Genomic DNA, 16,533 nt, shown 5'->3' on the forward strand with positions numbered 1-16,533 from the left:
AAATGTGGCAATTTTAACATGCTATAATAAATTATCTATATGGTATTTTGAGCTAAAACTTGATGTACTCTAGGAACACCAAAGATTTATTCAGCATCTTAAAGTCTTGTGAAATGTCCCCCTTAATAAAACAGAGACAGTGTACAACACAGCTAATACATTACCCGTTTAAATTCATATAACCTTAAACACTATGATATCTGCACTAAATGGCAGTGCCATGGTTCGATAGTGCAGATTAAGGGGCCGTATTATCCCCTTCTGACATCACAAGGGAGCCAAATTTTAATAACCTATTTTTTCACATGCTTGCAGAGAAAGTTTTGGTAAACAAAGTTACTGGGTTGATCTTTTTCACATTTTCTGGGTTGGTAAAAGCACTTGGGAACCAATTTTAGCACTTTAACATAAAAAAGTCAGAGTTTCATGGTATGTCCTCTTTATCAATATTTCACAGTATGGCTGTAAAGTGCTGTATAGGTGGACACCTGTTTATGTTTTCTAGGTTTTGAGACACAGTTGGTGTTTGATGGTGTTTCTTGCAAAGCTGTAGTCTTGCCTTTTAAAAATCTAAATGAAATATATAATAGTATTTATCACATGAAAGGCATGTATTATTGTCACTGTACAATGTTGTCCCATTTGTTTTAACTGTGTTTATTGGTGTTAACTAATTACTTTTTTTTTTTACAAAAAAGCCCTTTACCTGGTTGACTGTTAAATTTGAATCTTATTTTTTTATTGAGAAGCATTTTTTTAAGTGTATGTATACTCATTCTTTCAGTCTCTCATAGAAAAATAAGATATTGAATGTCAAGAGACAGCATTTATTCAGTTTGAAAAAAATAATAATTTTTAACACAAATATTTTAATTGATATTGCAGATCACAGTGGTTACAATTTAGAGAGATTTGTAAACTATCACAAGGAGTCAGTTTGGTCAAATATGTTGCTGCTAAAGTCTGAATAAAGGGTTGCTTACTTAAAATGATTGAAAATTTTCATCTATACAGATATGCATCTATACATATCTGTATAGATGTAAATACATTAGATTATAACACAGTGGTAATAAGTACATAAAGATCTTTAGCATGCAAACAAAAGTCCAAACTCTCCATCATTCATATCATGATGTGACAAAAAATTCAAAAGCCAATGTGTCTTACTCTCATAATAACCATGATCATAACTTATTTCAGTTGTTGCTGAAAGAATCACAACATTACAACCAAATGGATCATAAAATATAAGAAACATTTGGGGCAAATTGTTCATCAAGTGTGCTGTAGTTCAAGATCAAGTTAAAATGCATTCAAGTTAATAAAGTTTAAACATACACAAGTTAAAAACACACAATTTACAGTCAAAGTGTGACCCAAGATATCAAACGGGTCATCAAATACAAACAGTTGTTGAATTTGTATCTCATTTGTCTGTAAATAAATAAGAAGATAAAGCCTAAAACAGAACAGGACTCAATGTTTTGTCATAGAGGATTTGTATACATTATGTAAATGTCACAGAGGATATAAATGAATAAAGTAATGCTGTTTAATATTTATTATCTACTGCTTCCCTCTGTTGGTTGAAGTTTGTTTCTACACTCACTTTACTCGATTATAATCACTGTACTAGATCAAGAACATCATTTATAGATACGGACTGTGTGTGTGTGTGTGTGTGTGTGTGTGTGTGTGTGTGTGTGTGTGTGTGTGTGTGTGTGTGTGTGTGTGTGTGTGTGTGTGTGTGTGTGTGTGTGTGTGTGTGTAATACTCACTTTTTCATTTTCAGATTTTTATTTTTTTCAATAATCTTGTCCCAATCACCTCTACAACCCTGAATTGAACATTATTAATTGTTAAAATAATCTCATTCCCCGCCAGCCTTTTTTTAGGCTGATTTTCACAAAATGCCTTCCACCTAAGTTGTCTTCTCTAAATATATAAACATACAAATATATCAAATGAAAGAACAGACTTTTATTCAATCTTCGTTTGTTCTCTTTTATAACCTCTTTAATATGGGTAGGTCTCTTCAAAAATACAAGATTTTGGACAAAAAGCTGAAATAATTGCATTTTTGTAAAGGAATTTTGTTAGAGATCAGATTCAGAACGATGATCAAAACATAAACGGATTATCAAAACAATTCGTTTTTCAGTTTTTAAAAAAAATTGGGTAAGAGTGCAGTCTATTGGATAATAGATTTACTCTTCAGGGAAGCGTCACTGGCAGGGAATTGTTTCTCTTTCTTTTCTTTAGTCAAAGTTTACAGCATTACTGAGAATCTTCATGTCATCTACACTGCTGGATTAAATAACTTCACTGAACCTGAAATGATGGTAAATCCAGGATAAAGTGGTTTAGTGAATGTGGTGTTGACTCTGTGTATGAGGTTCATTGTATCAGAGACGCTGTAGAAGGACAGAGATCCTTTACTGTGATCCACATACACTCCTATTCTACAGGAGCTCAACACTACAGGGAGATCAGTCTCTTTGTTATTGTGAATGAATGTGCAGCTGGAGTCACTGCAGTACAATCTCCAGGACTGATTATTACGTCCAAACTTACACTCATCACCCCATTCCTTCCTGCTGATGCTCTTATATGACACTGATATACCAACACCACCACTCCTCTCAACCTCCCAGTAACAGCGTCCACACAAGCTCTCTCTACACAACACCTGCAGCCAGTGATTAAATCTGTCTGGATGATCAGGATACTGATGGTCTGTGTTAGTGCGAGCAGCCGTTCTGTTCCCATCAGACAGCTGAATGTGTTCACGAACTGTGTTTGAATCCAGTGTGAACTGCTTGAAATCTGATGAAGATAAACACAAATGACTGCAGCAGTTTAACAAAAATCATCATTGCAGATATATTGCATTTTTATCAAAACCTACACATTACTATATTTTTATATTTACTCCTTCAGTGCGCACTCATTTACTTTGTTTCTATGCAGTTATTTTTAGGTTTGAGATTGTTAAATATATAAATATATTTGTTTAAATGCCATCATTACATTTGTAGAGTTTTAGCAGTAATGTAGTTTTATGTAAAAAAGGCATATAAAAATAAAAATAAAGTTAAGTTCCTGTGCCTGGTAACTTAGCAGTAATAAGTTGGAAAAAATTTTGAAAGGTTGATGTTTTGATTTTGAGTTGTTGATTTTACTCAATTCATTCTCCTCTTTAACAAGGACTGAGTTTCTGACACAAGTGAACTGACAGATTTCTGTAAACATTGAAAATACTAAAAGTTTTGTTCTTTTTGTTGTTTTTGTCATTCTTTATAGTGGATATAAATAATTTAAAGTCATAAATCATAAATGTTTTTAAAGTCTCTTACATTGTAAGAAATCCTCTCTGGTCTTCAATTCATCAGAAATAACTGAGATATATGTAACTGAACCATAAATAAACATAAATAATATAATTCCTATAGTATAAATATAATAAACCAAAAACACACACAATTAAACAGAGATCATGACACTGATATAGGGGCGGTTTCCCAGACAGGGCTTATCCTAGTCCCAGACTAAAACGCATGTTTGAGCTACTTTAATTTCAAAACCCCTTGAACTGACATATTTTAACATAATCAGTGACATTGTTTTGTCTTGCACATCAGTATAGTTTTTTATAAGGTTTGTTTGTAAAAACGACTTAAATGGCCTAAAATAACTAAGGCCTAGTCCTGGACTAATCTAAACTCTGTCCGGGAAACCACCCCATAAGAGTCTAACAGCGATCTTTCTTGTATGATGATGTTTGAAAGTAAATGAATATCTGCTACTTTACCTTCACCAGATATCTTCTCTATCTTCTCTCTACAGAAATCCTGCAGTTTGTCTTTCAGTCGAGAGAGAGATTTTCTCACATCATCAAAAGAGAGAAGAGAGCTGAGAGTAAATCTGTGTGAGACTGAAGACTCAAGAGCTGCAGACAGAGACTGAAAACTCTGAAGAAGAAAAGTTTACAAATGAACATAAACATTCAACATTAAGCACATTTATCAGCTTATAAAATAACCACCATCATAGTCATATATGAAGTGAAGTCTTCCAGAGATCCTGCTAATGTTCACTGTGTTGTATTTCAGAGTTGTGTTACCTGTAGGAAATGGATGTGATTGTCTGTATGTGAAAACTGCTTCAGTTCAGCGTCTCTCCTCTTCAGATCATCAATCTCCTCCTCCAGACGCTTCATGACTCCTTCAGCTCGACTCACTGCAGTCTTTTCCTGATCCCTGATCAGTTGTATCACCTCAGATCGTCTTCTCTCAATGGATCGGATCAGTTCAGTAAAGATCCTCTCACTGTCCTCCACTGCTGTCTGTGCAGAGCGCTGTTAGGACAAACATTACAATCAGATCTATTACAGGTACATCAGTAAAGATCTCCATCACTGGAGGAGAGTCATGAATCTCAAACTGATCTTCAAGCTGTCAGCAGATGTTTTTCTGTTCAAAACTCACCGCATGAGAGTCCACAGCCTCTCTCAGCTCCTGAAGCTCCTTCTCTCTCTCCTCAATTATCTGATGTAATTTTATCTGTCTCTCTCCCAAAACTCTCTGTGAGATAACAAACACTCTAAAAAACAATTTGTTGGCTGAACAACCATAACTTATGAAAGTAATTGGATTAAACACAAAAAAATTAGTATTTATAACTTTTCAACCTCTTCTTACCATATTTAGTATGTGTAACACAAAAATTTAAGTTACCAGGTGAACTTAAATGTATCCAAAAATAAAATGAAAAAACATAAGTAATGCTAACTACTATAACAATTGCATCAAAATTAAGTAAATCTAGCATAACATTTTAAGTAACTATAGAGCCACGTGATTTCCCATGATGCGTTTCCAGCCAAAAATTATGACATCTGTCGTAGCCATTTTGTGAAGCACATGCCCTGTAAAAAATCCAACTTCAAAATGTTCTTTTAACAAAAAACAAAGTTTTTCTTGTTGAAGGGCATTAGTTCATTAATTTGTGTTCACTGAATGAAATAAGGATAATCATCCTGCTAACAAATATCATTTGTTGACTGGAGCATGGCCGTAGCTACCATTGAGGACACCGAGGTCATGTCCTCGGTAGTTTTTTCTTGAAGTTTCATTTCATTTTGATGTAAAAAAAAAGAGCCGACGAGACAATCCTTGCATCTACGGACCATCACGTGCAGTGATGGAAATAACGGCGTTATATATAAACGTCGTTTCCTTACAGCGTTACTGACATTAAAATGCTGCGCATTAGTATAATTAATCTCACTGAACTGAAGCGAGTAAACTCTCATCATTAGACAGGCAATGTTTTTCTCTTGCGTATGTTGAGGGGTGGGAAACACATAACTGATTGGCCTGTGTATGTTAGAGGGGGTGGGACAACCACATAATCAATGATGACTGGCTGAATTTCCATCGTAAGCCAACCAGAAGCAGGATTAGCTCATACACTATATACATGCACAGTCCGAGCAGTGTCGTGTTGCCAACTTGTTGATGACTTTGTCGCTAGATTTAGCAACTTAAAAAGCGAAAAAGGACAAATCTAGCGATCTTTTCTTCGTGGTTGGAGACTGACGCGAGAGCATGTATCATTCTCTACACTCAACGAGCAGCGGGTGCTGCTGCTAGACACTCACAGACAGCCCGGTCCTCACGTGCAGTCCGCCCGAGTCCCTCACGCCCGCAACGACAGAGCGATGGAAGTACAACAAGCTCAAAGGTAGCGGTCGCAAACACAAAGTATAATAAGCACTGCTTCTATACAAGAATAGTATGCAAGAAAGGCAAGAATGTTTGTGTAACATGCAACGTAAGATAGAGTCTCTCCACGTCTCTAATTCTAATCTAATAAAGCAAATGAAAATGAAAAGGCTGTAACAAACTTAACTATCATTTGGAAAGCCAGCAAAAGATGAGCAGAGAAGAAGGGAAGATGAGAAAGTTAAAGGTTATGCAGCAAATAGCCTACAATATGGGATGCAATACGGCTACCAATGAGATTAAAACCTACTCTACTGCTCAAAAGTTTAAGGTCACTTAACTAAAATGTTAACTATGGTCTTAAAATCATTAAATCTGAAGGCTTATGGTTAAATGCTTGAAATTACTTTTGTAGACAAAATATAGCTGTGCCAAACAGATTATTTTTTGTTATTAGAAACCAAAAAAATATATTTTTTGAAATAGATGACTTACACTGAATATTGAAGAAAAAGCAGCCACTAAGAGCCCTTATTATATAAACTCCTTCTATACTCTTAAAAAATCATCCTAAATTGAAAATTTAAGAAGCTTCTTGAAAAAATGACACAGTTTTGCAGTTTCTAGGCAAAGGGTGACTTGCACTTCAGATGATGAAATGTAACCATTGATTTATTTTGGATGCTTTTAGTCACCAACAAAATTCTCACAGACACAGTTACATTTGTGCTATGTCGTAGTTTGGACATGTTTATTATTATTCTGTAATATGGAAAAAATGTAAATAATAAAAAAAATGTCCTCGGTATTTGAAAAATCCTGGCTACGGCCTTGGACTGGAGTTTTAAGTTTTTGTCCAATTTGTTTACCCAACTTGCCAAATTGAGTAATCTGAACAAGCAATTAAAAAAAAACAATGGTCTGAATAGTTCCCAGCATGCATTGCGACATGTTCACTTCTTTGGTTAATATTTACTAAAAAAAGATGACTGTTTTAATGTTTGCTGGCTTTATTTATGTTGATATGCTGTTAATGTTAGTTATATGTTGTATTTAGAGTTATTTTGAAAAAATTATGTTTGTTCATTGTTACCACGATTGAGAAGTGTGTGCTCAGTGTAGATGGCAACACAGTGGGTTAGCGCGCATCATAGTTTCCTCACAGCAAAAAGGTCTCTGATTCAAGCAAGAGCTAAGTCAGACAAAGACTTTGTTCAGGAGATCTTTCTGTGTACACTAAATTATGTATACCTTTCTGTGTATACTAAATTGCTCAAACTTCACTCTAAAATATGTGTTGGATTTACTTAAAAAGTGTGATGCAAAAATGGTGCATATATATTTTAAGTAATCCCAACTTGGAATAATTTTACTTAAAATAAACAAGAAAATATGTGTTATATGAACTTAAATATTTGAGTTCATCATCATTCTTTACTTAAAAATTTAAGTAAATAAAACACAGGTTTTCTTGTAAATTTTAAGTAAAACTATCAAAGTTGGGAATACTTAAAAAGTGTGATGCAAAAATGGTGCATATATATTTTAAGTAAATCCAACACATCATTTTTTAGAGTGAATAACTATAAAACCTCAAACATATTACATTAAACTGCATGCGTATATGCATGTAATGTTACTATAATGACATTCATAGTTTAGCATATTATTAATCATTACTGTTAGCATTAGTGCAGTGTGTCTGATTTCAGTTCATACCTGTTTCTCAGTTCTTTCTGCTACAGCTGTCACAGTATCATGGTTTTTATGTTCGTCCATCGTACACAGATAACAAATGCAGTGTTGGTCGGTGCGACAGTAGATTTCTAGTTGTTTATTATGTTTTGAGCAGATCATCTCATGAAGTTGTCTGGTGGGATTCATCAAATGATGCCTCCTGTCATTGAAGAAATTTTCATGTTGTTTAAGATGATTTTGACAGTAAGACTTCAGACACTCCAGACAGGACTTGACAGCTTTGTATTTTCTCTCAGTACAGGCGTCACACTCCACATCTCCAGCTTCAGCATAAGAGTCAGCAGGAACAGCAGTCTGAAGTTTTGTCTTCTTCAGTTCCTCCACCATTTCAGCAAACATCACATTTTTAAATAAAACAGGTCTTGGTGTGAAGGTTTGTCTGCATTGAGGGCAGCTGTAGATTCTCATCTCATTCTGATCCCAGCAGTTTGTAATACAGCTCATACAGTAACTGTGTCCACAGGGAATGGTCACTGGATCCTTCAGGAGATCCAAACACACTGAACAGCTGAACTTCTCCTGAAAAATATGAGCTTCTGCCATATTTCACTAATATACAGACAGAGAGAGACAGTCGCTTGAAAAGTAGTTTCCTGGTTTTGTGTTAAGTGTCGTGTGCAAAACATGTTAGGTGTGACTCGGCTGGACTTTCACTTTCATTTTTTGGCCAAACCATATGAAGTGTTTGTATTAAATGTATTACATGTGCGTTCTAATGTAAACTAAAGCAGTGTTTTAAAGATGTAAACATTATAAAAAATATATAAAATATAGACTACAGAAAAGTGTTTGTTAATGCTTATAAAGCAGGATGTTTTAATATTAGAATCAATGATGGCATTAATAATTAGCGACTGTATATTTGTCAGTGTTTTACATAGACACAAATAACTTGGAAAGAAATATTACAACAATCTTTTTTCTTTTTATCTTTTAATAAATAAATTCTAAATGACAATATTTAGAATACCAGAAAAAGGCACTTTAAACCAAACCAATACCTCAAGCTATAGCACAGCATATCTGTTTTTTTGTCTTTATTTAAAATAAAAATTTCCCCCAAGCATTATTGTACATTTAAAATGGCCAAACTTGTTGTTTACATTCCAATAAAATATGTAAAACATGTTTACTTGTACCGCTGAGCATTAGATATGAACCTCTGCACACAAAACAACTTTCGAATTCTTCATTTTCACTGAATGAAGATGTTTTTAAGCAACAGTAGTAGTTTTAAAGGGGACAAGACTTTTTGAAGATGTCAAATAAATCTTTGGTGTCCCCAGAGTACATATGTGAAGTTTTAGCTCAAAATACCATATAGATCATTTATTATAGCATGTTAAAATTTAATAACACGTTGTGGGTGTGAGCAAAAATGTGCCATTTTTTGAGTGTGTCCCTTAAACACTATGATATCTGCACTAAATGGCAGTGCTGTGGTTGGATAGTGCAGATTAAGGGATGGCATTATCCCCTTCTGACATCACAAGGGGAGCCAAATTTCAATGACCTATTTTTTCACATGCTTGCAGAGAAAGTTTTGATAAACTAAGTGACTGGGTTGATCTTTTTCACATTTTCTAGGTTGGTAGAAGCACTTGGGAACCAATTATAGCACTTTAATATAAAAGTCAGATTTTCATTGTATGTCCTCTTTAAAAAGGTGTCACTGGACAATTCAATCAAAATCAGAAAGCTTTCAGTGGATAAAAGTTTGTAAAGCATTTATTGTTTGACAATGTTTAACTATATATATATATATTTTTAATTCTTGTACTCATCCTTTAACACAATGTATAGGTTCTTTTTGGTGAAAATAAGGGTAATTAAAACATAATTATAAGACACATTTTTAACCAGCTTTAACTAAATTCTTTAGCATGGGGTGTTTTGAAGCCAAATAAGTGATTGTGTGTTATGTCAGTAATAAGTTACCTTTTAAGTTACAGAATTTCCCAACCAAAAAATAATGAGTCACTGCTGTAAAGACAAACTTTTATTTACAGCATCAGAACAGTCTCCTTGTAATATATTGCCATTAAAAATATTCTTTGTAGTGACAAATCAATTAATAGTTATAACTCTAACATGAGTTAAAAAACAAAACAAGGAAACATTTACACACGTTTTGTTATGGCTGTGGAAGCTTTTTTTGCCAAGTAAAGACCTGAAAGAAGCTGGACATATAAAATGGCTTTATAATCTTTAACAAACTTGTAGAAACAACAAAAAAAAACAGTAAAACAACAATAATCTGTACAAAGATGCATCAAAACGCACCCAGAAGAAAACGAACAAAATTATTATCATCAAAAATAATAACTTTAATGTATTACCCATAACAAATAAGCATGGCACCTAAAGGAAATAAAAACAAGAAAAGTGAGAGTCACAGCAAGGCTTAGTTGTCTGTAAATATAAGCAGCACAAACATTAAACAAAAGAAACAAGAGCAACCAGCAAGACAAAAGACAAAAGTTGTTTGGCTTACAAGTTTAAATCATGAGGTGAGTGAAAAGAAAAGACATAGAAAAGGTTTCTTGTCTGAAGTGCGGCATTAGTTGGGAGCGTAGCAGCTATCTGGCTGAACTGGAATCAGTAGATGAATTCTCCAGGAACTTCCTGCAGGGCTGAGAAGGGTTCCTCAAACTTGAAGCATTTGGAGATGGCCTTCTGGTCGGGGGTCAGAATCTCTTTATCAGAGGACTGTCGACACTGACCCAGGGTGTAAGCTGCCATTACGATGAGCTCTTCTGTTACCTGAGAGCTCTCCTCATCCTCTGCTTCTTCATCGTGGCTGGAGGTCCCCGGGCTGGCAGGCTCAGAGACGCTTTCAGATGTGCTCCAGTCCTTTTCTTCTTCTTCTTTCATCTGAAGCCACTGGTGCTCGAGACACTCTTCTGCTGTGAAGCGGTTCCTGTGGAAATAAGGTCAGGTGATGAACTGTATATACATGTGATCCGTCTGTGAAAACTCAGCTACTGTTTTTAAAATCATCCTACAAAATGTAAAAAAAATCAGTGAAAATATTCTTGATATACTTAATATGTTTCTCTTACACTGGTTCTTTGATAAGCAGGGACTTTATAAAGTGAATAGCTGCTTTGTCCAGGTGCTCCAGCTCTTCCTCCGTGTAGCTGACATTAATCTGGGAGATGTTGAGGAAGGTCTCCTGTTTATCATCCCCCAGAAAAGGAGAGATACCCGTCAACATCACATATGCGAGGACACCAATACTCCTATTAGAAAGTGAGAGGAGAGGATCATCCACCGATAAAGCATCGTAAACATGACTGATTTTGTGTTATAAAAATACTATTTTCTCCAAGCAAGAACTATAAGTACTAATTGTCTTAGATAATAAATCCTAAAGCAAAATTGCTGGTTAAAAACAACCAAAACACTGAACCAGTGAGGGTGCGAGAGCCTTTGCTATGAATGAAGTGTTTGTTTATAGGCAATGACACAACTGTGATCATAATTACCATGAAAAAACTGACCATAAAACACACAAAAAAAGAATTTATTCTACCTCTAGGTCAACATTGAGGGTATCACATGAAATGCTATATTCATGTTTGTAAAAATAGTAATGAAGAACAAGGACTTACCACATATCAGTTGCTGTGCTTATTGGCTCATAATTCAGGATTTCTGGTGCTGTAATAAAAAACAATACATCAAAATGTGCAGTTTTATGTACATTACTCAGTGAAAACACTTATTCTAAATTACTAATTTCCACAATTAAAGATTTTATGAAGAAATTTATATCAGGGCAAAATTTTAATGAAACATTTATGCATTTGGCCGAGACTTTTATCCAAAGTGACTTGCAGTGCATTCAAACATCTACATTTTATCAGTACAGTATGCGTGTTGGGATTAATTTCATCACCTTTGTGCCACTATCACAATGCTCTACCAATTGAGCTACAGAAATATAAATTTTGAATTTAAACATTACGGGGTGGTTTCCCAGACAGGGATTAGACTAGTCCTAGACTAAAATAAATGTAAGGCTGTCCAAACTGAAAACAACTTGCACTGACATATCTTAAAATACACCAGTGCCCTTTGTTTTGCCTCAAAATGCACACAAGTAATGTTTTTATTAAGGCATGCTTGTTAAAACTAGTTATTTCCTAATGAAAATGAGGCCTTGTCCTGGCTTAAACTAATCCCTGTCCAGGAAACCACCCCAAAAGGTTATTAAGATCATGTACATGCACTACCAGTCTCAAGTTTAAACACTACACTGAATTTCATATGAAAATGGTAAAGAATTGGTTCGTACCCACATACTCGGGTGTGCCCATGATCTCTCTGATCTCCTGACTGCTGCTTACCAACCTCGACAGGCCAAAATCCACAATCTTTATGTCCCCGAGAGGAGACTCACTAGTGAGGAGGATGTTCTGAGGCTGACAGATAAAAAAATCTTCAGATACATATTTTTAATGCTAACATTTGAGTGATTACATAACTGCAGGTAGGGGTGCGCGGGGCAATAACTAACGCAGGGTTAGTTGTAACACGGACCGTTTATATTGTTGCACAAGGTTGAGAATTTTGCCTTTCCAGATTTTTTTATGCTGCCAAAAGATGATCTCCCACAAATTATTGGAAATGTATAATGTTTTTCCAGAGAGTTATTGATGAACGAGTGTTTTGGTGGCATGTAAGTAAATTTTTTCATCATATGTTTTTTTTTTCGGTTTCTAAAAATCCAAAATCCAATGTTGTGTGTAAGATACCAAATCCAATGCTATGTCATATTAATCAGTGTCTTGTTAACTAAAACATAGCATCATTTTGAAATATGTCTGCAGCTTTAGCAACTTTTTTGGTGGGCTTGAAAATATTTTGACCCAGCGGGGTTAATTGTAACGCTGTGTAACAACTAATCCCTCAGCACTTACAATATGTAATCCGCTAACGTTAGCATAATTCTTATCGTTGTTTTAAATAGTCTACACATGAATGATTACTGGCTGCGAACAAAATAAATGTGCCTGTCTTATCAAAAATTGTGTCAACATTTATTTTTGTTCATATCTTTAATATTGATTGAATAAGGTCACATCAAAGATTGAAATCATAATGAAATGAATGGCTAAAATCAGACTTCTCATTATCTCAGAATTTGATTTAGAAACTGTAGTATTGTTTTTACAGACTGGGTCATATATATAAAAAATTGTCATAATTGTGCTGCTTTTTCTCACATATTTAGAGTTCATTTATAATTGAACTATTGTTAGAAAAGGGCTGGATGAACGAATACAGTGTTGATACCCATCCATTATAGACAGATATATAAACAATATTCACTTCAAGTATATAGACAAAATAGTATTGAAATATTTGCCTGCAAACTTAATTTCTAGCAGGTGTTACAACTAACCCCCTGCCTGTTACAATGAACCCCACCTATGGGGTAAGTTGTAACGTTTGCACTTCTGTCATGTTTGGTGTAATTGTCCAACAATGGTAAATACTAGAAACAAACTTCAAATGTTCATTTGTAGCAGAGGTGTGTGTGTTGATTGTGTAAAAATATAATTAATCAAACTCAAATATTTTTTGAATAATTGAGCCAAAACCAAAAAGCGTCAGGTTGTGCCCCGCTCTCCCCTACATATTTTTTAATTATTTTAATAATTTGGTACTTATTGTCATGGATCACATGTTGTTACAGGGCATAACAATATAATCATTTATGTAAAAATTGTCGGTCACACTTTATTTTACGGTGTCACTGTTACAGTGTATAATTATACATTTAAGTACTAAGTAATAATCATTAATAACATGTACTTACTATAGGGTTGGGGTTAGGATTAGGGTTTGGTTTAGGGTTAGTTGCATGTAATTATGCATAATTAACTGTTATTACAATAATAATTACATGTATCATGTGTAACAAAGACACCGTAAAATAAAGTGTTACCAAATTGTCTTATAGTTGACAATCAATAGTAAGTGTCAACTCTGTTACTGTCAAACTCTGTTACCAAGGTAGAGTAACAGTAGCTGCGTTTACATGGACATTTGTAATCCGTTTAAATGATCAATCTGAATAAAAATGCTCCATGTAAACACCTCAATCGGACTAAAAAGTGCCAATCTGATTAAAAATCTAATCCGCTTGTTAGGGGTGGTTTATACCTTTTGTAATCCGCTCAAAAGGACATGTATACACTTGATCAGATGGATAACTGAAACTGGGACGCTCTGCGCATGTGCCATCTTTTCTTTTTTTAATGGCGGTTGGTAAACCCACTGAAAGGCGCATTTCCGCCACATGCAGGACGGGAGTGTGGAGCGCATGCACACGTGCAATGACGTAGATTGCCGTAATGACATGTGACGCAAATATTTGTTTTGTTGAAGGAAGTCACATGAAGTGATTGTCTTGTTAATCTTGTTCCTATTATCCTTCCAATTCCCCATAAAGTGATACAAGACAGCGTTGTCAGGTCAGTCCATGGTTTATTCTCTGATCCACAAACGCGTGTGTTTGGACTCGCTCTTGCGAACGGTCTCTGCAGCACTGCGTGAAGTAAAATACGCTTTTTGGGCACACGTGAATGGGTGTTTTTGCTGCTGCTTTATAAACAGCTGAGGCACAAAGCAAATCTTGAAACAGCGTGAAACTATATTTGTGCAATGTGCGCATGTCAAATGATCAAATCTGATGTAAATCTTGTGTCATATAAACACGCACATCAATCCGATCACATTATTAAGTGTTCATGTAAACGCTATGATAGGATTTATTAATCGGAAGGATTTTAATCCGATGGAGGTAAAATGTGTCCATGTAAACGTAGCTAGTGTTCACAGTCATGTATGTGTATGAGGGGAAGAGGGTTGTTTCTCTGTGTATGACTGCCACTTCTGTTACATACTAGAGATGTTCATATTGAAAAAGGTAAGAATTTATGACCGTTTCATATTGTCAGTTAAAAGAAAAAATATTTGTTAACGAACAATGCGTTTTGACACAATTCTTTCCTTAATTTGTGAATGGCCTGTAAATGATGCAAACTATTGCTGCCCTGACAGTCTGGTAAAGTAATCATTTGTATAAGTAATCATTTGTACTGCATATATGTGTCGGTGCTTGAGAATGGTTTGGAAGCTGCACGGAGAGGCGCATATGTGCCTCAATCTTGCAGGCGTCTGGACAGACCTTTGCTGATGGTCCTAGACCCTGACAATAAACATCTCTCTTTATGCAGAAACAGAGAAAGAAGACACAAAGCAAACTTTTTGAAATGTGTCCTGCTTTAGAAATGGCCACTGTGGTAGATAAAAAACAGACAATCAGCCTACTTTGGATATTAATCTAATTGAGTGTTCTTTGATAATATAATGTTGCGTGAAAATTTGATAATGTATGAATTCTGGTTATGTTGTTGATCGGTTGCTGCTGTTCTAATAAAAAAAAGTTTGTTTTACCAGGTCACAGACAACCGTCAACTGTATTTTTATCAATGGCAATTTAATATTAAAATCGTATCAGTTAACGGTTAATGTTTGGATAACAAGCTGCGGTTGTCGGTCAGGAAAATGAACTTAAATGAACATCCCTATTACATACTGTCAGCACTGTTACTGTACCTTGGTAACAGAGTTTGATAGTAAAATAATTAACACTGACTAATCCATGCAACAGGAAATCATAATGTTCAGCTGTACAAGTCACTTTTTCAAAGAAAAATTATATTGTTATGGCCATAACCATTTAAAAAAGCTGAAAAATAATGACTTTGGACACCAGATGTACCTGCAATTATATAATCATCCACATGAATGCAATCAAAATGTAATGTGAAGGTCGTATTGCCGCCTGACTTACTTTAAGGTCCAGGTGTACCAGGTTGCTCTTGTGAAGGAATCAAACCCTCCAGAATCTGTCTCATCAGTCTCTTCACATCCACTTCTTCAGGATGAGGGCAGAATATCCTGCAAGGCTAAAAACAATTCAAGAGCTGTAAGCTTCACTTAATATAGACCCTTTCAAATGATGTAAACAACACTGGTCCAGAAGCACTTCCTGTTTCAACTTTTTAACACTAGATAAACTGGGATAAAATACAACCAACAGAACATATAGAACTGAATCAAAAAGTTAAACAAACATCTTAAAGATAATGATACATGTGAAATAAAAAAAGTGTCACAAACTGAAACAGGAAGTGTTTCTGGACCAGTGTTTACTAGGCCTGGCAAACTCGACTCCTATTAAGGATCCGGGTTATTGTGAGTCACTCACTAAAGTGATCCGGGTTGTGTGAGTCACTTGAATCACTTGAGTCAGTATTGCTAAATCGCCAAGGAAACTCAGTACAGACCCACTTGTAACCGGCCGATCCACGCGACTCAAGATTCTCAGAGCCGGAAACATTGCAGACTCGCAGACCATGGGACTCGCTCTACAGATCCACTAACCGGCTGATTCGCGTGGATCAGCCGGAGCCGGCTAGTGGATCTATAGAGCGACTGAAGTCTCCTCAAAAGCAAATCCACAACAAAAGCCTTTCACTTCTGAGATAACATGCTTATGTTTTAGGTTTGGTGTGTATGGTCGACCATTTAAAAAAAATAGGCCTAATAATAATAGCATAATAATATAGAAAAAAACGGTGTCCTGCTTATGCAGCCCCCAGAGGCGGAGAGACAGTTCGCGCGGATCAGCCGGTTAAGGATCAACCGGTTACGAGTTGAAAGATTCTCGAGTCAGAGCAGATTCGCAGATCTCTCGAGTTTGCAATGTTTCCGGCTCTGAATGAGAATCTCGGGTCAATCCGCGGGTCTCTCGAGTTTGCAATGTTTCCGGCTCTGAGGGAGAATCTCGGGTCAATTCGCGGCTCGCGCGGATCCGCGGGTCTCTCGAGTTTGCAATGTTTCCGGCTCTGAGGGAGAATCTCGGGTCAATTCGCGGCTCGCACGGATCCGCGGGTCTCTTGAGTTTGCAATGTTTCCAGCTCTGAATGAGAATCTCGGGTCAATCCGCGGGTCTCTCGAGTTTGCA

At 35.7% G+C, this 16,533-nt stretch overlaps 2 protein-coding genes across 2 annotated transcripts; both read right to left on the minus strand.

Moving 5' to 3' along the window:
* Positions 1-2,174: 2,174 nt before the first annotated feature.
* LOC129426156 (E3 ubiquitin/ISG15 ligase TRIM25-like) lies at positions 2,175-8,060 on the minus strand. Its single transcript, XM_073863858.1, has 6 exons — positions 7,449-8,060; positions 4,491-4,586; positions 4,127-4,360; positions 3,815-3,974; positions 3,360-3,416; positions 2,175-2,829 (listed from the first exon to the last, which is right to left on the minus strand). Exons 1-6 carry the CDS (start codon positions 8,028-8,030, stop codon positions 2,303-2,305), a joined length of 1,656 nt encoding a protein of 551 aa, XP_073719959.1. The 5' UTR covers positions 8,031-8,060; the 3' UTR covers positions 2,175-2,302.
* Positions 8,061-9,473: 1,413 nt separating this feature from the next.
* Positions 9,474-15,440, minus strand: LOC129425725 (serine/threonine-protein kinase 17A-like). Its single transcript, XM_073863865.1, has 5 exons — positions 15,358-15,440; positions 11,788-11,914; positions 11,102-11,150; positions 10,550-10,729; positions 9,474-10,407 (listed from the first exon to the last, which is right to left on the minus strand). The coding sequence occupies exons 2-5, from the start codon at positions 11,807-11,809 to the stop codon at positions 10,086-10,088; spliced, it is 573 nt and encodes a 190-aa protein (XP_073719966.1). The 5' UTR covers positions 11,810-11,914; positions 15,358-15,440; the 3' UTR covers positions 9,474-10,085.
* Between the last annotated feature and the right edge of the window lie 1,093 nt (positions 15,441-16,533).

The sequence above is a fragment of the Misgurnus anguillicaudatus genome, chromosome 25 (genome assembly GCF_027580225.2).
Source record: "Misgurnus anguillicaudatus chromosome 25, ASM2758022v2, whole genome shotgun sequence".
Classification (NCBI taxonomy): domain Eukaryota; kingdom Metazoa; phylum Chordata; class Actinopteri; order Cypriniformes; family Cobitidae; genus Misgurnus; species Misgurnus anguillicaudatus.

Coding starts and splice junctions, on each gene's coding strand:
- LOC129426156 (XM_073863858.1), bottom strand. CDS start 8,030: ATGGCAGAAGCTCATATTTTTCAGGAGAAGTTCAGCTGTTCAGTGTGT. Junction 4,587..7,448: donor CAGAAAGAACTGAGAAACAG/GTATGAACTGAA, acceptor GTTATCTCACAG/AGAGTTTTGGGAGAGAGACA. Junction 4,361..4,490: donor AGGCTGTGGACTCTCATGCG/GTGAGTTTTGAA, acceptor TTGTCCTAACAG/CGCTCTGCACAGACAGCAGT.
- LOC129425725 (XM_073863865.1), bottom strand. CDS start 11,809: ATGGGCACACCCGAGTATGTGG. Junction 11,151..11,787: donor GGGCACACCCGAGTATGTGG/GTACGAACCAAT, acceptor TTTTTATTACAG/CACCAGAAATCCTGAATTAT. Junction 10,408..10,549: donor CTGCTTATCAAAGAACCAGT/GTAAGAGAAACA, acceptor TTATTTCCACAG/GAACCGCTTCACAGCAGAAG.